This window comes from Callithrix jacchus, chromosome 7 (assembly GCF_049354715.1).
Source record: "Callithrix jacchus isolate 240 chromosome 7, calJac240_pri, whole genome shotgun sequence".
In the NCBI taxonomy this organism is placed as follows: Eukaryota; Metazoa; Chordata; class Mammalia; order Primates; family Cebidae; genus Callithrix; species Callithrix jacchus.
The window spans coordinates 41,506,426-41,526,451 of record NC_133508.1 but is presented as its reverse complement, the minus strand read 5'-3'; the positions used below and the strand labels follow the sequence as shown (position 1 = coordinate 41,526,451).

Genomic DNA, 20,026 nt, shown 5'->3' with positions numbered 1-20,026 from the left:
CCCGGAGGTGCGAGCAGGAAGACCCTAGCCGGCTCTCAGCTCCCAGAAGGCAGGGTCGGGCGGGGGTGTCAGAGTCTACGCCGTCTGGAGGGCCCTAGAGGCGCCGGCGGGACCCGGAGCGGACTACTAGCGGTGGGCGTGAGCCAGGGGTGGAGGAGGCCGCTCTCCAGGGAAGAGGACCAGGGTCTGGAGTGGGCGAGAGGACAAGGCCCAGCCCTGGGAGCCTGGGAGCCTACGAGCCGGCAGACCGAGTGCCGGCTCAGGGGCTCGCTCCCTCCGGTGCCTGGGGCGGCTGCGGCTGGGACCCCGGGTCCCGGCTTCCGCGCGATTCTTCGTAGGGTGACTGCCCAGATGCGCGCGGGTGATGCACTGGGCAGTGCCCGCGATCCACGCGCTCGCTCTGCCCAGTCAGCGGCAAATTCGTTCTTCCCTGGATCTCAGTGGCACTGGAGCGTGAGGCAAGGGCCAGGCGGCAGGTAGGGGTGCCAGACTAAGCAAAAGCAAACAAAACCCCAAGCAAACGAAATAAATACTTATGCATTTCATATGTGATATAATATGTGTGACAGACACCGTATGACATGCTAAAGATCTATTTATATGCAAACGTATATTTATATGTAAACAAACCTTTACATGTAAATATAAAAATATATGTATGTGTATACACACGCAGACACACAGTTTGCCCAATTAAATTTGAATTTCCGTTTAGCGAATAATTTTTCCATATTAGCATGTCCCGTGCAACATTTGGGAGCATACTTATACTGGAAAACGATTTGTTGTAAATCTGAAATTCAAATTTTACTGTGCTTCCTATATTTTATCCGCAGTCCTAGCTGGAGGGGACCTCAAGGTCTCCGGGCCTTTGAGGCAGGATTCTTGGGTAGGAAATCCCGGGTCCGAAGAAACGTGGGCTTCTCCTTTAAAGTCCTGCGGTACAAGGAAAAATACAAGCCCCACAATGCCGCGCGGCCTCCTGCGGCGCTGATAGGCTGCGGTTCACTTCCGTCTTCTGACTTCCGGCCTCGAAGGCCAGCGGCGGCTACAGTTGCGAACTGCTGCTGGCCAGGTTCGCGGGTTTTCGGGCGCAGACTGGCGCCCGCGGCTGGCGGCGGCCATGAACTTCTCCGAGGTGTTTAAGCTCTCTGGCTTACTCTGCAAATTCTCACCGGACGGCAAGTACCTGGTGAGCAGTGGCTGCGGGGGCCGCGGGCACGACATCCTCTGTGCCGGCGTCCCTGGCGGGCAGAGCCATGGGGCGGCCGCGTGGCCCAGCGGTGGAGGCAGCTTGGGGGTCCCGCGGTTGCGGGGCCCGGGCAGGTGCAGGGCCTGAGTAACTGCCCCAGACAGGTGCGGGACCCGGGAGGATACCCTAGACAGGTAGAGGGCCTGGGGAGGTGCCCCAAGCAGGTGTGGGGCCCGGGCAGGTACCCCAAGCAGGTGTGTGGGCTGGACAGACACAGGGCCCCGGCAGATGCCCAGGCAGGTGCGGGACTTGAGAATACCTTAGATAGATGGGGGGGGGCCTGGGGAGGTCCCCCAAGCAGGTGTGGGGCGCGGTCAGGTGTCCCGAAAGGGTGTGGGACTCAGGAAGATACCCTAGGCAGGTGGGGGCCTGGGGAGGTGCCAGCCTCCCTGCCCCTGGAAAAGTGAGTATAGGGAGTGCCGACTGCACACAGGTGAGGGTACAGGAGATGTTGGCTCTTGGTTGTTATTTTGTCACAAAAGACAAATTGATCATTCTGTTGCCCGTAACTGGGAAGTGGTGTGGCCACTTCGCTGTCTTCTCTACTTCTCCTCTAAGGTGTGCCCAATAAATGATTTAAATACGAGTATTCTATCCCCAGGTAAGGAAATAGTTGTCCTCACGGCTGGGATTTGAGCTCTTTATTCCATGGGTGGCAGAAAGGTGCTTAAATCACAGAGCTGTAACTTTAAGCTTCAAACACACAGTGTACTACCGGAATGCCTAGTAGTGTATATCCTCAGAAGGGGCGGGGGGTAATTGGCATTGGAAAGCCACTAAGAAAAAACATGCCTCATAGGAAGCATGTTTCACTTTATTTATCCACCACCTCTATTAACTGACTGAAGCGTCATGATTCTTTTTCAGTTTTGCCTCTATGACATTCCCGTGCTCTGTCTGGCCTTTGAGAATTTAACTCTCAAATTTCGTTTTTACCTCTTCATAGAGGTTTTATTCCAAATCACAAAAAATAGCATCAGCTACAAAACAGAAAACCTCATTAGTTTAAATGGCACCTCAGTCTTGGTATATTTTTCAGTGTGCCCCCCCCCCCCCCAATTAACTTGGAGGTTTGTTGTTTTCACCATTTATGAAAATGTCAGTGACTTATAAGGAGAAAGATGATATTTGCTTGCCTAACTTAGGTGTTTTTTTGTTTGTACACTCTGGTCAAAATACGGTGAAGCACTTGGTGATAATCTGTTACTGGAGTCATCTCCTTGAAAGCCTTTCCCTAAGTACTGGGTGGAACAGGTCCATGTTTCTAGTTTCCATATCTTACAGCAGAGTTTATATGGTTCCGTTTCATAAGGAACTCACTGCAACTGATCACAGTTTTCAAAGCTGCAATGCGAGAAAGTCAGTGCCGTGATAGTTGCTTGTTCAGTCTATGGTCCCCTGCCCGTCTCTCTTTTTTTCCATGGAAACTAATGTAGATTTCTTTTTTGAAATTAGTTCATAAAAACACAAACCAGTTTGACCTTGATAAGTGAAACTAATGAAGCAGTTAACATGTCAAAATCCATTCTTGATCTTTAAACTGTAGTGTAAGATAGGGTCAGCAGGTGAGTACTCAGACGTTATTTATACTTAAGATTATTTGCTTAGATAGGGACATAATGAACAAATACGGCCCTGAAGAAACTGTCTTTCAGGAAGTTGTGCTAACACTGAAGCGTTTCGTGTTTTGTGTTAGGAAGAGGTTAACGTAGGTGAATGAGCATTTATGGCACGTCCTTATGTTTGCAGAAGTTAAAGGCTGTCTTTGGATCATCTGTTGGTTTGGCTCCGAGTCAGGCACCACGAAAGAGGATTGTTGCATTCCTTGCCATTTTTGTTGTCAACTGTGAAGCCTTGATTCTTACCCTTTATAAGTGTGAGGAAATTGCCTAAAAGTGATAAAACTAGGAGGGGGTTTTGGTTATTGGTTCACAAAAGAGCTTTTTCCCAATGCTACTTCCCATTTAAGTTTAGTTTTTAACATACAGTTAAGAAGGGACTTAAAAATATCCTAAAGCTCTAAGTAGCAAGTTAAAAAGTGCCCTTATACTTTACACTAGAGTATAGCAATTTAAAAACCTGGCTTGTGTATTTCAACATTACCCTTGTATGAACTGATCTTTAGGGGCTGCAGCTGTCACTGATGATCTAGATGTGAAGCGTCTGGCAGGAGAGCAGTCACTGAAGGCCCCCAGCTTTCAGAGCGGAGAATGTCAGGTGCTTGCTTTCTTGTGTTTTTTAGGCTTCCTGTGTCCAGTACCGGTTAGTGGTCCGGGATGTGAACACCCTTCAGATTGTGCAGCTGTACACGTGCCTGGACCAGATCCAGCACATCGAGTGGTCAGCAGACTCGCTCTTCATCCTGTGCGCCATGTACAAGCGAGGGCTGGTGCAGGTGTGTGTCGCTGGGTCGGTTCGAATCTGGACACCTTCCTGAGTGTCACTGGGAAGAAATGGCTTTGTTCTGTCCCTTTCTAGTTTGAATAAAAAAAGTCAGTGCAGCTGAAAACCAGTTTCTTTTAAGGTTATAATGTTCTCTGTGAGAACATTTACACTAAGGAAACACTAACGTAGTCTTAATTTCTAAGCAGTATAGTTCAGAAACGGGAGGTGCTGACAAACAGCAGTCTAGCCTCTTGGACGTTGTATTTTTTTAGGGAGTCCTAAGAGGTCCTATTTTCTTAGATGTCCAAAGCTTAACTACGTTAGGTCTTAGGAATGACAGTGTGAATAAACCGTTTTAAAACAACCACGGAATGAAATCACCAAGAAGCCTGGCTGCTTTTACAGTGGAATCCAGACCAGCCCTTCATCGTGGAAGATTCTAAAAGACACCCTGTATGCTTGAGCTCTGTTGGTTTGAAGCGAGTTCTGTCTCAGCAATGCCTTGCTGTCGGGTGCTGATGAGTCTGCACCTGTGCATTTCTCTCTCCTCTCAATCCAGGTCTGGTCTTTAGAGCAGCCCGAATGGCACTGCAAAATAGACGAGGGCTCAGCAGGGCTAGTGGCCTCGTGCTGGAGTCCGGACGGGCGCCACATTCTCAACACGACGGAATTCCATGTAAGTGTCAGTCCCGAGTACCCCTTACTGGCCAAGTGATCCTGCCCTTCGCTCCCGACATAGCCTGAGAGTGAGAGCGGACGTGTTTGGAGGATGAGTCTCCCTTGTCCTCAGGGGATGGGTTCTAAGCCGGCCAGCAGATTCAGATGGTGCCAACCCCTGTCCTTCCCCATGTTCCTAGACAGCATTCCTGTGACACATTTAGTTTATCAATTAGATACAGCAAGAGATTAGCAACCATAGTAAGACGGCACAGTCTAACAGTAGGCTGTTGATAGCTGCATGCCTACAAGATTTGGTCTTACTGACGAGCTTAGCAACTACCTCAGCATGTGAGGTTTTTTTTTTCTTTCCTTGTTAAGTCAAGAACTTCAAGCTTCTCATTTAAAGGAAGCTTCTCGTTGGCGTGTCCAGTTTGCCAGCATCACTGCTTGCACTTGGGGCTGTTACTGAGTCTGATGAGGGTGTCGTGAACACAAGCACTGCGTGCTGCCCCTGGGTCTCATGACTGAGGGGGCTCCTGAAAGGCTGAGGGATCACGGGGAGCTTACAGACTGTGTGTGTATTTTAGGTCAGAACCTGATAAGCCACTAAGTATTGTTGTCTAATCTTTTTGTCCAGTTTTAAAGAAAGAACATTTTTAACATCTTAATTAGGATGTTTTAGGATTTCAGCAGTCCCTTTAATTCAGCAGTAGAAAATGCGCTGTGATATGAACCTGGTCTCGGGGGTGGCTCCAGGCATTGGCAGCCGTCCACTCACCTGTGATAGGCACTGCATGCCAGCCTCTGTGCTGAGCTCAGCGTGGAGGGGAATGCTGACATCCGAGAATCAAGCAGAGGGATCTGGGGTAGGAGATTTTATTTTAAATTAAAATTAGGCATTTGTAAAGTGTTCAGATACCAGGTCTTTGGTGTCAGCAGTGTCTTTTAAAGATAGAGAAAAATGCACGCATCCCTTTAATAACGCGCTTTTCTGATGGGGTTAGCTCCCAGGGTTTGGGCCTGTCCGCTGAGTGTTCGCAGCTGTCTGGGCTGCTGGTTGCCTCTGCGACCTGCCCACCCCTGTGCACCATGCACACCACATAGATGATGGCCTGGGGGAGGATTTCTTCGCCACATGAGGCTGCAGAGGCCCTGTAGCCTGTTCGGGTTTCTTCAAGCTGGCATCGGCTGGATGTTTATCCAATGTTTATCCAACCACGAGGGGTTGCTGAATCAACTGCTTCAGAGGCTGGATGGCTTCATGTTCTTTTCAGTTTCAATTTTTAAAAATACTCTAGATCTCACATCTGCTATCATGGGCTGTGAGAGGAAAAAGATGACAGGCAAAGGCACACCAGTTTCTCCGTACGATGTACATGACGTTGGAAGGCACTTCCAGCCCAAGTGTTGAGAGAGGACCATTTGAACTTTTCCTGCAGCTTTTCTAACGTCTTGGGGCCTGTAATTCTGTCCTTGAGAAGGGCTCTCGGCACGGGTCAGCCTTGCTGTACTCTTGTGAAATGGCCCGGAAGGCAAATTACCATCTACAGAGGTTAGAAACCTGGAAAGATGTGTTAGTACCTGGTTCTGTTGAGCATCCCCCGTAAACATACACCAATATTGAAAAACACCTTCGCTACAGAATACACTGATTTCTCAGAGTACATTTAGATGACATAGTTCAACCTAAGACTAAGGTCCTGACCACTTTGCTGGTGGCCTTAAACATTCAGACTAGATGGTAGATGAGGGGCAGTAACTCCTGGCATTGGCATCTTGACCAAGATACCAAACTGTGTCTCCAGCTTTTCTTGCTAACTGAAATGACTGCAAGTGAGGAAGCAAAACTGGTATTCCAGACGTGCTTGCTGGCCGGGAGGTGACTCTGCAGGTACCTGTCCATCGGTCTCATAATGCGAGGGAGGATCAGGCCAGTTCTCTGAGGATTAGCAGGTCATTGGGTCCCCTTCCGAAGGCACAACCCCACATGCTGGTGTTGTGGAGCATCTTGTACATAATCTGAAAAAGCAAGCTTGTGCCCTTTAACAAGGTTCGGTGAATAATAAAAAGCAGCTCACCTTCAGCCTGCAGCGGACCAGCACGCTTTCAAAGCCCTGGTCCCCCTCGCAACGATGCCCTCACCACCTGAGGGCACCTTCGTCCTGCGTCTTGCATGAATTGTGTCCTCGCTGTTCTTGAGTCTCACTGTGCAGATGTGTATAAACACCGTGTTGCTTGGTGTGCAGTTTAAAGTTTATTTACAGGGGCTTGTACTTTGCAAAGTCTCTGGCGTTGCTTTTGTCCCGACACTGCTTTTAGACTCCTCAGTGCAGACAGGCATGGCTGGGCCTTCCCTTCCTCGTGAGGAGCTCCTTTCAGTCCTCCCCAACTGGACTTGTGCGTCGCTACACACTGTGGCTGCAAGTGCGCTGTCCATGCCTCCTGGATGCATTTCCCGAGAGCCTCTCAAGGAGAGCCTTGCTTGGCTGTTGCGGAAGGAGATGTTTCATTTGCTGAGACCTGGTGACAGGATTGCGGTGACTGCCATCCAGGCAACTAAATGATACTGCATTTGGCTTTTGTTTGCATTTCCGGAGTAATTGGTGAGGCTGAGTGCCCTCCTATCTTGTTTCATTACACACACGCCCTCCATTTAAATGAAGTAGGGTCACGTGGAGTTTATAGCAGTGCATGGTATGCAGTATGAATCCCTTCTACCTTTTCCAGAAGCATTTTGTTTTTTTGAGATGGAGTTTTGCTCTTGTTGCCCAGGCTGGAGTGCAGTGGTGCCATCCCAGCTCACCACAACCTCCACCTCCCGGGTTCAAGCAATTCTTCTGCATCAGCCTCCCAAGTAGCTGGAATTACAAACGTGTGCCACAACACCTGGCTAATTTTGTATTTTTAGTAGAGATGGCGTTTCTCCATGTTGGTCAGGCTGGTCTCTAACACCCGACCTCAGGTGATCTGCCCGCCTCAGCCTCCCAAAGTGCTGGGATTACAGCATGAGCCACCATGCCCAGCTCCCAGCAGCATTTATTTAGAAGACGATCTTCACCACCTGTAGCAGGAACTCAATTCCACAATGCCTGCAGGCTTGCTTCTGGTTTTCCACTCAGGTCTGCTGTTGCTCCACGTGTGTACCAATGCCATACTGTGTATGTTATTGAGGTTCTGTGTATGTCTGAATATCTGACAGCACTGATTCCTCTTAATTGCTCTTATAGTCTGTCAGATTAAAAAAAAAATTTTTTTTTTTGTAGAGATGGGGGTGTCCCTTTGTTTCCCAGACTGGTCTTGAACTCCCAAACTCAAGCAGTCCTTCCTGGTCGGCCTCCTGTATAGCTGGGATTACTGGCGCACACTAGTGCGCTCAGCTCAGCTAAATTTTTTTATGTATTTTTGAGACTTTGTTGTTAGCTGGATACAGATTTTTAACTGTTTCTAAACAGATTTCATAGTGAAACAGTTTTCGTGATTTCCACCGGACCTTTTTTGTAAAGTATTCCTCTTTATGTCTCATGATTCTTTTTGTTTCAGATTCTGATTTTTCTGGTACGAATGTAGCGATGCCACCTTTCTCTTGGTTAGGATTTTCATGATATGTCTTTTTCTATCCTTCTACCTTTCTATATCCTTAAACTTGAGTGTGTATGTTGTAATTAGTCTGTAGTTAGCTTTAAACATATATCTAGACTGAAAACTTTTTCTTATATTTCTGAATAAAAGCATTTAAAACAACTTATCAGCAATAAAATCCACCCACTTTAAGAGTACAGTTCAGTGAGTCACTTTACACGTCCTTGATGCCACGATGAAGACTGAGAAGGTTCACCCCGTGGTTAAGGGCTCCTTGTGCCCCTTGTGCTCAGTCCTTCTCCAGCCTGTGCCTGGCAGCTGGTGCCTGCTGCGTGCCTAGCAGCTCCACCTCATCAGGATCCCATCAGCAGGGTCCATGGTGCATAGAGCTGAGTGTCTGCTTTCTTTCCTCTGGCGTCCTGCTGGTTTTGAGTGTGCTGAGTCATGGCATAGATCCGTGGCCCATTCCTCCTGTCTTCAGCACACTGGGGTGTGGTGTGGGTCCGTGGCCTCTTCCTCCCATCTGAGCATGCTGAGTCATGGTGTGAATCGGTGGTTCATTCCTCCTGTCTTGAGCGTGCTGATTCATGGTGTGGGTCAGTGGCCTCTTCCTCCCATCTGAGCACTCTGAGTCATGGTGTGGGTCAGTGGCCTGTTCCTCCTGTCCTGAGTGCGCTGAGTCATGGTGTGGATCAGTGGTTCATTCCTCCTGTCTTGAGCATGCTGAATCATGGTGTGGGTCAGTGGCCTGTTCCTCCCATCCTGAGCATGCTGGGTTGTGGTGTGGATCCGTGGTCCTTTCTTCTTGCTGCTGAGTGCTGTGGAGCCCACCCGTGTGTCTCCTCTGCTGGTTTTGCGAGTTGTCAGGAGAAGGTAACAGCGCTGATGAAGGTGTATATTTAACTACCTTTTTTTCTTACTATGTTTTTAAAAGTTGCAAACAGTTATCTTTTAAAAGTTTTCTTTTGTTTTTTCTTTTTTGGTGGGACATGAAGGTAAAAATCAGGCTTAAAGTGTTCTGTGCATTTCCTAAGATGTGCTGAGAGCAGGGAGGCTCAGCCAGGCACACCCTGCAGGGATGCAGGGCCATGGGTGGGAGATGCACTTTTCTCCTGTGACCCTGCAGTGAGTTCCGGAGGGCGGGTCTCCACCCTGGGTGGCACGAGGATGCTCCTGATGCTGAGAGGCTCTGCTGCTTCACCCAGCCCTGCGGATGAGTCACAGGCAGGGTTTCCGCCTCAGACCTGCTGGTCGGAAGTAGCACGCTTTCACACCGAGGCCCCAGCATGCGAGCGGAGCTGATAGAGGAGCCAGTGCTCTGTCCAGCTGGAGTTCTGAGGCACCGGTCCCCAGAATGGCCAGAGTGTTTGGGTTCAGCGTCCGCACAGGGGCCCTGCCCTGCCGCCCCGGTGATCCCCGCGGCTCACTGACTCAGGACCTGTGTGTCCAGGACTCCGCTCCTGATCGCTGTGGATGTTGTTTGGAGACACAGTTACAGGCATCGGATTCTCCTTTCTCTCGTAAGAAGAGATGATGAGTAGACATTTAAGTTAATTTGTTTGTTGATATCCTATACCGAAAACCTGGTGGTGTTTGGAGTGACACTGGACACATAGTGCTCCACACACTGCGGCTGCACTTATGCTGCTGGAGGCAGACCCCACCCGGCCCTCATCCTCAACGAGGACCCCTGCCTGACACACACAGCTGGCAGTCAGCACCCTACCCCACATGGAGCTACGCAGCCCTGTGTCCCCCACCCAGCCCTCATCCTCAGTGAGGACCCCTGCCTGACACACACATAGCTGGCAGTCAGCACCCCACCCTGCATGAAGCCATGCAGCCCCATGTCCCCCACCTGATCATCATTCTCAGCGAGGACCCCTGCCTAACACACACAGAGCTGGCGGTCAGCGCCTCACCCCACATGGAGCTGCGCAGCCCTGTGTCCCCCACCTGGGTCACACGTCAGTTAACTGCCAGGTTCATCAGTGGGCTGGGTATGTCAGAAGCAAGATATTCACTGATGGGCTCCACAGGGGTTCAGTGGGAAGTGCAGGTGGAGGGCTGCGGCAGTCCCGGAAGTTCCATGGCATTGCCACAGGGAGCACCGGGCCACCCACTGCACCGCCTCTCCCCCCAGCAGGCACACCCTCTCGGCCTGGTTAGGAAATTGTCTTTTGGCCTCACTGTGCCTGCCTAGTCAGCTCTCAGCTCCTGAGTCAGGGATAGGGGCAGAAAGGTGGACAGTGCAGCAGTGCATGTTCTAGAACTCTCTGCAGATGCGGCCAGGCTGGCAAGCTCACACAGGAGGCTGGCGGCCACCCTCTTGGGTGTTGAGTGGCTGCTCCTGCCTCAGGGCTGCAGATGCAGGCTCACAGCCACCTGGTGAGCCCCGGAGAGGCCGCATCCTCCAGACCCTCTGTCTTCCCATAAAGGAGACTGAATGTGGTGCCTTCCTAGATCAAGATTTTCTCCAAGTAACTCAGGGTTGTAACATGCAACCTGTGATCACTTTGAAACAGCTAACAAAAATGCACTTATGTTTACCCGTGTGTCACTCAATAGTGGTATAAAACAACAACAACAGCAAATGCAGAGCACTGCACTCACCTCAGCCACACAACAGTGTGCATGAGAGCACTGCACTCACCTCAGCCACACAACAGTGTGCATGAGAGCACTGCACTCACCTCAGCCACACAACAGTGTGCATGAGAGCACTGCACTCACCTCAGCCACACAACAGTGTGCATGAGAGCACTGCACTCACCTCAGCCACACAACAGTGTGCATGAGAGCACTGCATTTCCCTCAGCCACAGTACAGCATGCATCAGAGCACTGCATTTCCCTCGGCCACAGTACAGCGTGCATCAGAGCACTGCATTTCCCTCGGCCACAGTACAGCGTGCATCAGAGCACTGCATTTCCCTCGGCCACAGTACAGCGTGCATCAGAGCACTGCATTTCCCTCGGCCACAGTACAGCGTGCATCAGAGCACTGCACTCACCTCGGCCACAGTACAGCGTGCATCAGAGCACTGCATTTCCCTCTGCCACAGTACAGCGTGCATCAGAGCACTGCATTTCCCTCAGCCACAGTACAGCGTGCATCAGAGCACTGCATTTCCCTCAGCCACAGTACAGCGTGCATCAGAGCACTGCATTTCCCTCAGCCACAGTACAGCGTGCATCAGAGCACTGCATTTCCCTCAGCCACAGTACAGCGTGCATCAGAGCACTGCATTTCCCTCAGCCACAGTACAGCGTGCATCAGAGCACTGCATTTCCCTCTGCCACAGTACAGCGTGCATCAGAGCACTGCATTTCCCTCTGCCACAGTACAGTGTGCATCAGAGCACTGCATTTCCCTCAGCCACAGTACAGCGTGCATCAGAGCACTGCATTTCCCTCAGCCACAGTACAGTGTGCATCAGAGCACTGCATTTCCCTCTGCCACAGTAAAACATGCATTAGAGTACATTAGTAGGAGGGCAGGCATTGAAGTCTGGATAGATCCACTCAAACCCAGAGCACTCAGTGTACCTTAGCCACAGTAAAACATGCATTTGAATACACACCAATAGGAGAACAGGCATCCTGAAGTCCTGACAGATCCACTCCAGCAGTCTGGCCACGCCTGGGGACGCACGGTCTAGGTGAGGATTGACATGGCTCTATAGATGCTAATGTGGTGGTGTTTCCTTTCGTTTCCCTTTTCCCCAACAGCTGCGGATAACCGTCTGGTCGCTGTGCACAAAATCCGTGTCTTACATCAAATATCCAAAAGCTTGTCTGCAGGGTGAGTTGACCAGAGTTACTTGAAAGCCATTTCTTTGCAGCTGTCTGCCGTTTTTGTCATGGCAAGTTCCAAAGAGGCAGCAGTAGCTTCAGCAGCATATCCATTCATAGCCAACCATGTTTTCTGTATACCCACCCCACCTCGGGTTATTTTAAAGTCGATCTCAGGTCTCCTAATACTTCATCTGTAGATATTTCCATATGTGTCTCAAAAAGGCAAGAGTCCCCTTTTCAAACATGACCACAGGGACTCAAGAGAATGTGGCCCAAGACATCAGGAAGAGTGGCGCTGACGGCGGTCCCCTTGACCTCGGCAGCAGAGCCGAGCGTTCAGACCCCTTCCAGCCAATGCCTGTTGAGCATCAAGTTCTGAGCATCCTCTCTGTGAAAGGGGGAGGTCTTGCCTGTCATCTCTAGGCATCCGGGAGGGATATGTGACAAGTGTCCCTTCCTTGTGGACGCCTGTGAGCCACGTGGAACAAAGGGGGCCTGCGCAGGGTGGCCCACTGCCAGCGCATCTAGCTGGACAGCTCAGCTTGTGGGAGGCGCCATTCCTGCATCCTGAGCCAGAAGGAAGTGCCACACAGTTTGAATGACGCTTTCATTTTTCTCTATTGCTGCCGGTGGTTTGGAAATTGCATTTGAATGAAATGCAATTGTACTTTTAGCATTTGAATATGAGTGTCTCTACAGATGAGATACACATTTCTTGAGTAGACGCCAACATTTTGTCATTTGAGGTATTCTCTTCACGCATGAATGATGAACTCTAGCTAGGGCTTTTTTTTTTTTTTTTTTTTTTGAGATGGAGTTTCGCTCTTGTTACCCAGGCTGGAGTGCAATGGCGCAATCTTGGCTCACCGCAGCCTCCGCCTCCTGGGTTCAGGCAATTCTCCTGCCTCAGCCTCCTGAGTAGCTGGGACTACAGGCACGCGCCACCATGCCCAGCTAATTTTTTGTATCTTTAGTAGAGATGGGGTTTCACCATGTTGACCAGGATGGTCTCGATCTCTTGACCTCGTGATCTACCTGCCTCGGCCGCCCAAAGTGCTGGGATTACAGGTGTGAGCCACTGCGCCCGGCTCTAGCTAGGGCTTTTTAAGCTAATACAGAACTAGAAAATACAGTGTAACATTTTCAACTAAAGCTTTTCCACATTTTCATCTTATTATTTAATTTTTTTTTGAGATAGGGTCTTGCTCTGTCACCGTGCTGGAGTACCGTGACATGATCACAGCTCACTGCAGCCTCGAGTTCCTGGGCTTAAGTGATCCTCCCACCTCAGCCTCCTGAGTCCCTGGGACTATGGGCACACATCACCATGCCCTGCTAATTTTTTGCAGCGACGAGGTTTTGCCAAGTTGCCCTGGCTCCTCTCCAACTCCTGGCTCAAGCAATCCATGTGCTTCAGTCTCCCAAAGTGCTGGGACCACAGGCATGAGCCACCATGCCTGGCCACACATTTCATCTTTCGTTTATTTCTTCCAAATAATTAAGTTCAAAGGTAAAAATCAGCACGGTAGCAAGTAACCACCTTTGGCCTAGGTGGACGCGCCCCTGCTGTCCCGAAGCTTAGATATGTGGAACTCGAAGGCCTCATGTGTCTCAGTTATATTTGAGTCATCAAAGGTCACGTCACTTGGTATTTTTGACAGAGCCTTGCAAATCGGTTGCTGTGTGTATATAACCCTCCCCCAGCTCACACTGCTTCGAGGGTGAAGCCTCGGCGCCTCAGGGTTTCTCCTCTGCACTGGAACGTTCTCCTCTGAGGAGCGGTGCTCGGCGTTGTGCCGCTTCCCTTCTCTTCACCTCTGCTTTCTTTTTCTCCTTCCTTGTGAATTACACTGTGGTTTCTCCTGCTTGGTTGTGTGGCCGCTTGATTTCCGTGCATTTCCCTCTTCCCGCAGGAACCACCTTCACCAGGGATGGCCGCTACATGGCGCTGGCGGAACGGCGCGACTGCAAAGATTACGTGAGCATCTTTGTCTGCAGCGACTGGCAGCTCCTGCGGGTAAGGCATCCCCCACATTGTCCCGTTGACTGTGGAGGGGTCGAGTGAAGCAGATCCTTCTCAAGAGTCCAGGGGATCTTTGGTAGTATATGGAGTAAGGCGATGTTGGATTTCCAGAGGGCAGGTGCACTGTGAATCACCTCCTGTGACACACGCCGGTTGTGTGAAAAGGGCGCATGCCTAGGGTGTTTTAAAGTGACTAGGCCATCACATGTGAGCCTTTCTCCTTGTCCTGTGACTGTGATGTTTGCACATGTGTGGCATGTCGGGAGGAGGGCAACGTGGAAGTTCACCTTGACTGAGGGCCTGTGTTAGGCAGAGTGCTCTCTGCCAGGTGCCCAGGCACAGGGCGCTGCCCCATGGCAGACGTATGAACATGATCCCAGCACAATCCATCATTAAGGCAGAGCAGCCTCTGGAATGTTGTTAGTGCATAGAAGCTGGGACCCAGGCAGTGCCCTTGGAAGGGTCCTGTCTGAGCTGGTCTGAGGGAGTGAGCCTTGCCAGGCAGGGAAGGGTGAGGGAGAGTGCATGTGAGTGCAGGCACAGGGAGACCAAGCCGCCTCGTGGGCTGGCCAGGCACCAACGCTGGCACCTGTGCTGGGTGCAGCCCCCGCAGAGCTCCACAGGGATTTCATGCATTTATAGGATGGAGCTGTCAAGATTTTGACCATTTCTATATAAGAAAGTTAAATGCGTTAAAAGCATCAGTTATAAATGCAATTATTTATTTGTGAAAATGTTTTCACAATGTAATGTCCCCCGCTTCCTTTGGAAGCATTTTGATACAGACACCCAGGACCTCACGGGGATCGAGTGGGCCCCAAACGGCTGTGTGCTGGCAGTGTGGGACACCTGCTTGGAGGTAGTGAGATGACCAGGTGACATGCTTGCTTTCAAGAGCTTTTCCCTGAATTTAATGCTTTCTGAATGTTGCAATATAGTTAGCTTTGCCTTATTTCATATAACGAATTGAATTTGTTTTTAAAGACAGGGTTTTGCTCTGTCGCCCAGGCTGGAGTGCAGTGGTCTGATCATGGCCCACTGCAGCCTCGACCTCCTGGGCTCAAGTGATCCCCCCACCTCGGCCTCCCAAGTAGCTGGGAACACAGGTGTGGCCCGGCTAAAAATATTTGTGTTCTTTGTAGAGATGGGATTTCACCATGTTGCCTAGATTGCTATTGAACTTCTGTGTTCAAGTGATCTGCCAGCTTCGGCCTCCCAAAGTGCTGGGATCACAGGCGTGAGCCACGGTGCTCGGCCGAGTGGAACTTTTATCAGCGAGCCATTAGGTTTACCTCCCACTTTCCCCTTTTTCCTCACACTCTGACCGCCTCCAGTGACTGTGTCAATTCCAGCTGACAGTCCCAGCTTTTCCACGGCCATGCGGACTGTCTCTGTGTCTCCGCTGCGCACTTCCTCCCGCCAGCCTTGTGCTGTCCGCGCCGTGTCCCTTTGCGCACCCGCATCTGTGGCGTGTTCCGGGTGCATGGGACGTGTGCATCCATAACTGAAATGTCTTGTCTGCAGTACAAAGTTCTGCTGTACTCCTTGGATGGCCGGTTGTTGTCCGCATACAGCGCCTATGAGTGGTCCCTGGGCATCAAGTCTGTAGCTTGGAGTCCCAGCAGTCAGTTCCTGGCAGTTGGGAGCTACGACGGAAAGGTAGGAGCAGTGCAGGGAGCTCAGGAAGGCTGACTGCCCAGCTAGCTGGTCCCCGTCCCCCACCACACCCGACCCATCCCATCCAGACCCCACCTCCCAACCCAGACCCCTGTCCCACCCGGTCCCCTGCTTCACCTGGTCCCCGCCCCACCCGGCCCCTTACCTCACCCAGGCCCCCCCAACCCAGACCCTCGATTCACCTGGGCCCCCACCCCACCTAGACTCAGCCTCACCTGGACCCTTCCTTACCCAGACCGCTATCTCACCTGGAACCAGCCTCACCTGGGCCCCCACTTCACCAGGGCATGGCTTCTTTCCTCAGGTGCGCATCCTTAATCATGTGACGTGGAAAATGATCACGGAGTTTGAGCATCCTGTAGCCATTAATAATCCCAAGATAGTAAGTCTGGAACACGTGCTTCTGCCTGAGCAGGCTGCTGGGGAGGGCGGTGGGAGGCTGCCGCTTCACTTCACATTCTTGATGGTGGTTTATTTAACCAGGCGCTTCCACCACTGTCACCTTGGGACTGTGATATTTCACGTGTCTGGCCCTGCCCTGGCCTTTGTTCTTCCTCCTCCATGCTGCCCAGGGGTCTGAAGTGGGCCTTGCCCTGGCCTATCCTCCGCCACCACCAACACCCCAGCCCAGGTGTCTCCCTGGCCTGTCCTCCGCCACCATCACCCCAGCCCAGGTGTCTCCCTGGCCTGTCCAGATGCAGATTCCTGTGCTGTACTGAGTACATGGGTCTCCTGCCTGCAAACACGAGCATCCGCTGTCGTGCCAGGCACTGTGCTCTGGGCTGCAGCCAGAGAAGAGCAGGCAGACCCCTGCCCCTGCAGAGTGCGGCTAGAGAGACAGGGAGGGGGTGGGAGAGCTGGGTATCTCCACGGGGTGGCAGGGAGTCGCCACCAGTCAGGGATCACAGGCACACACGCTGAACAAGTGATCAGGGGTCTGGGGAGGGGGTGTTCCAGGTCAAGGGAACGGGAAGCGCAAAGGCCCTGAGGAGTGTGCCACATGTCCACACGTGCAATGGGCACTTGCCACGCCTGTGTGCTGGGCACTGCACTGGGCAACAGCGGGAGCCAGAGACAAACACTACCCTCCTGGTGCTGACCTGTATTAAGTGACAGAGCTGAGTGAGAGGCAGCTTGGATTTGATGAGGCCAGAGGGTGGCTGGGGCTGCTTGGGCCAGGTGAGCCACTGCCGGGGATGGTCCCGGAGGGGCATTTAAGTGAAGACCAGGAGGAGGAGCTGCAGAACTGCACAGTGTCTCGGCAGACACCATGTTTCAGGTAGAGGGGCCTTCTGACGTGGCCAGTGGCTTGTGTGGCTGGAGGCCAGCCCATATGGACAGATGAGCCAGAGACCAGGGCTGGCGCGGGTCCTGAAGGTTTGCCTGTGATTCCTACATTTCTGCAAATCCCTTCACCACACAGCAGGGCATGCTTTAAAGGTACAAAGCAGACTAGGTGACTCCCTTACCTGGAGCCCTACAGTGGCGCAGGGGCTGCCTGCCTTTCACTGAACCAGAGCCGCTGGCCTTTGCTGCCAGGCTCTCGGGCACAGATGCCCCCACCTCGGGCCTGTGTCTGCTGCTCCCAGGCCTGCACTGTCTTGGCCCAAGTGTCCTCTGTGCCCCCTGTCACAGCAGCAAGGCCGAGCCCGCTGCCCTGCTGGATAATGGTGGCTGCAGTGGTCTACTGCCTGTAAATCACAGGGCAGACCTTTGCTGCCGGTGTCTCAAAGGTGGGCTCCCCAGCAGGATACGGGAGAGGATGGCTGGGTGATCTCAGCTCTCAGGAGTGTGAGATTTGTGTTTCTGTCTCTTTCTCCTGGTGACGGCAGGACCCGGTGTCATGACAGGCATTTGCCACACCCGTCCTCGGCTTCCGGGTTCCTCTCCTGAGCTGGGCGTGGCCACCTTGTCTTTCAGGTGGTGTATAAGGAGGCCGAGAAGAGCCCGCAGCTGGGGCTGGGCTGCCTCTCCTTCCCGCCCCCCCGGGCCGGGGCTGGCCCTCTCCCAACCTCAGAGAGTAAATGTAAGTACCACACGTGGTGATGTTTGTTTTCCTTTTATAATGCAAGATTCCTTGTTGTCCAGGTAAATTTCGGATGTTCCTTATTTTAAAAAAATCATTTTTCTTTCCGTGCTTCTTCCCAGCCAGTGTGCCCCTGAGCCTGTTGGCTGGAGGTTGACTGGGTCTGAATTGCACAGTGGGCTGTGAAGGCACGGCTTTTGTTACTGAATATGAGCCCTGGAAACCCAGATTTGATGGCAGGAGCTCCGAGAGTGATGTTTTTCAAGGAAACGTGTTTCCATGGGTGGAGCTCAGAGTGGGTCTGGAGGCCTCTGACTTGAGGCCGGTTCTGATGCAGCCTCTAGACTCTGGGCATTTCCTGTGTATCTGTTTCCTCATCGCTGAAATGGGCACAGTAAAAGCACCCACCCCACAGGGGTGCGGGGGCGCCTGAAGTTTGCATTTAGAGGAAGCTGCCCCAAGTGCTGATAGGCCCATCCTGGGCCCAGTGTGTGCTCAGGACAGAGGTCAGAATGGGTGTAGCTGAGCACGTGGCAGGTGCTCCCCAAGAGCCCAGGGGTATGCTTGTTCCACAGCCTCTGCTTTTGCTGTGATGACAGTTTTCTGCAGCTGAAAGGTGTAAGGGTACTGATGCTGAGATGGCAGGGATTGTGAACTCAGATGCTGGCAGTCAACAGAAAAGCGCCGAGGAGGTGGAGCTGCCAGGAGTGCAGCTGGGGCCTGTCCACATCCCTCTCCCGTCTGCTGCAGCATGTGGCGCTGTAGGGTCCACCGCCGACCTAGTCGGGCCTGGCAGGTGAAGGTGCCACTCTCACCGGGGCACTTGCAGGCAGGCCCCTCGCTGCAGCTGCCGGGGTCTGCTCAGCTCCTCCTGCCCTCAGGCTGCTCTTCCTCCCCTTTGAACAGAGGAGCCGGGTTTTCAATGCCTGATGCAGGCACAGCAGACTCTTAGCCGCATGCATACTTCCTGAAAGGGTGACAGTGGCATGTTCTTCCTGTTGGTGTTCTAGATGAGATCGCCTCTGTCCCAGTCTCCTTACAGACACTGAAACCTGTTACTGACAGAGCAAACCCGAAAATCGGCATAGGAATGCTGGCATTCAGTCCTGACAGCTACTTCCTGGCGACGAGGAACGGTCAGTTGGGCTGACACAGGTGCCATCTCCCCCCTTACCGTGTCCTGTGGCCCCAGGTGTAGAAGCAACTGGAAGGAAAAGTTAGGGGTTTCCTACACACCACCTCCTTCCACGTTTCTGCAGTAGCCGAGGTTCTGCCCACAAGCTCCTTGGAGACGCTGGGCCTCCTGTCCTGCAGCAGCTGCAGCCTGTGCGTGAGCAAGGAGTGCTTCGCCCCACTCACCTGCTCGCTCGACCGAGTAGAAAGCCGGGTTGGACACACTGCAGCCCGTCTTTTGTTAAGGGTTTCTCCATGTGTAAAAGGCTGTAAAAAAAAAAAAAAAAAACCACCACACAAAGAAAAACACACACTTGGGCCCTTTACAGCCCGCAGTGGCCGCCCTGGCCCTGGCGAGGAGCCTTGCAGGGCCCAGCCGAACCCAGACTGCAGGGCCGAGCCTCCCCACCCCATCCAGTTCTTCCCCTCCCTCTGGTGGTGTACACAGCGGAGCAGACACAGAGGAGACGGGCTGGGATGACACCGGGGCTCTATTCTTCCCTCCTCAGACAACGTCCCGAATGCCGTCTGGGTCTGGGACATTCAGAAGTTGAGGCTGTTTGCGGTGCTGGAGCAGCTGTCCCCGGTGCGCACATTTCAGTGGGACCCGAAGCAGCCGCGGCTGGCCATCTGCACGGGCGGCAGCAGGGTCTACCTGTGGTCCCCAGTGGGCTGCCTGTCGGTGCAGGTGCCTGGGGAAGGTGAGCGCAGCCCAGTGGGCAGGGACACATCAGCCTTGCTCTGTGTAGTCTGGCGTCACGTGGGCAGAACCAGTGAAGCTGACATCTCCAGCCAGGGAAACTGCCCTCAGCGTCTTTGTGTAAACCTCAAGGCTGGCGCCCAGTGTATAGGGGACCCGTTGCCCTCGGCTTTACGGGGTAGAAGCAGCCCCTCCCTGATATGAGGCAGCTCTGGGGCTCCACTCTGGCTCTGCCTATGTGGGTCACTCCAGGTACTGTGCTGGCCTGCAGGACAAGGGGTGCCCAGCCCCCAATATCTGTGCCTCCCCCTCCCTAATCCTCTGACCGCCTGTCTCTCTAGGTGACTTTGCCGTGCTTTCTCTGTGCTGGCATTTAAGCGGAGACTCGATAGCCCTCCTCAGCAAGGACCACTTCTGCCTCTGCTTCCTGGAGACTGAGGCGGCAGTCGGCACAGCCTGCAGACAGCTGGGCGGCCACATGTAGCAGCAGTGCCCTGACGTGTGTGCGGGAACAGGGTGCTCTGTGCGTTTCCCGTGTGGGAGAAAACAGCTTCACGGCGAACTTCTCCGCCTGGGATGGGGCCGGATTCAGTGATCTGATTTTATTTTTCTATAGCAAAGCATTTTTGTAAATATGTATAAAACTGTAGTTTTTACTATTTAAAATAAATATTTGCTGATTCATACAGCTGCTTCTCAAAAAGTTTGGCCACAGGCAGGTTTTCTAAGTTCTTTTGAGCTTCTGGTCAGTCTT

At 52.3% G+C, this 20,026-nt stretch overlaps 1 protein-coding gene across 3 annotated transcripts; it reads left to right on the top strand.

Moving 5' to 3' along the window:
* The first annotated feature begins 1,020 nt into the window (after positions 1-1,020).
* WRAP73 (WD repeat containing, antisense to TP73) lies at positions 1,021-19,975 on the top strand. 3 transcript variants are annotated; one of them, XM_078330166.1, is made up of 12 exons: positions 1,021-1,192; positions 3,495-3,647; positions 4,197-4,313; positions 11,608-11,680; positions 13,587-13,690; positions 14,469-14,555; positions 15,221-15,355; positions 15,678-15,755; positions 17,294-17,399; positions 18,431-18,535; positions 19,082-19,273; positions 19,614-19,975. In XM_078330166.1, exons 1-12 carry the CDS (start codon positions 1,124-1,126, stop codon positions 19,754-19,756), a joined length of 1,362 nt encoding a protein of 453 aa, XP_078186292.1. In that variant the 5' UTR covers positions 1,021-1,123; the 3' UTR covers positions 19,757-19,975. The 3 variants fall into 3 exon arrangements, with proteins under 3 accessions (XP_078186292.1, XP_008998548.2, XP_035163367.2); XM_009000300.5 differs by having other exon boundaries at positions 18,410-18,535; XM_035307476.3 differs by lacking the exon at positions 14,469-14,555 and having other exon boundaries at positions 18,410-18,535.
* The last annotated feature ends 51 nt before the right edge of the window (positions 19,976-20,026 follow it).

What these genes read in the sequence shown, in the direction of transcription:
- WRAP73 (XM_009000300.5), top strand. Translation starts at nt 1,124, where the DNA reads ATGAACTTCTCCGAGGTGTTTAAGCTCTCTGGCTTACTCTGCAAATTC. An exon ending in ACAAGCGAGGGCTGGTGCAG is followed by an intron (nt 3,648 to 4,196) that starts GTGTGTGTCGCT and finishes CTCTCAATCCAG; the next exon opens with GTCTGGTCTTTAGAGCAGCC. An exon ending in GGTGCAGGTGCCTGGGGAAG is followed by an intron (nt 19,274 to 19,613) that starts GTGAGCGCAGCC and finishes CTGTCTCTCTAG; the next exon opens with GTGACTTTGCCGTGCTTTCT.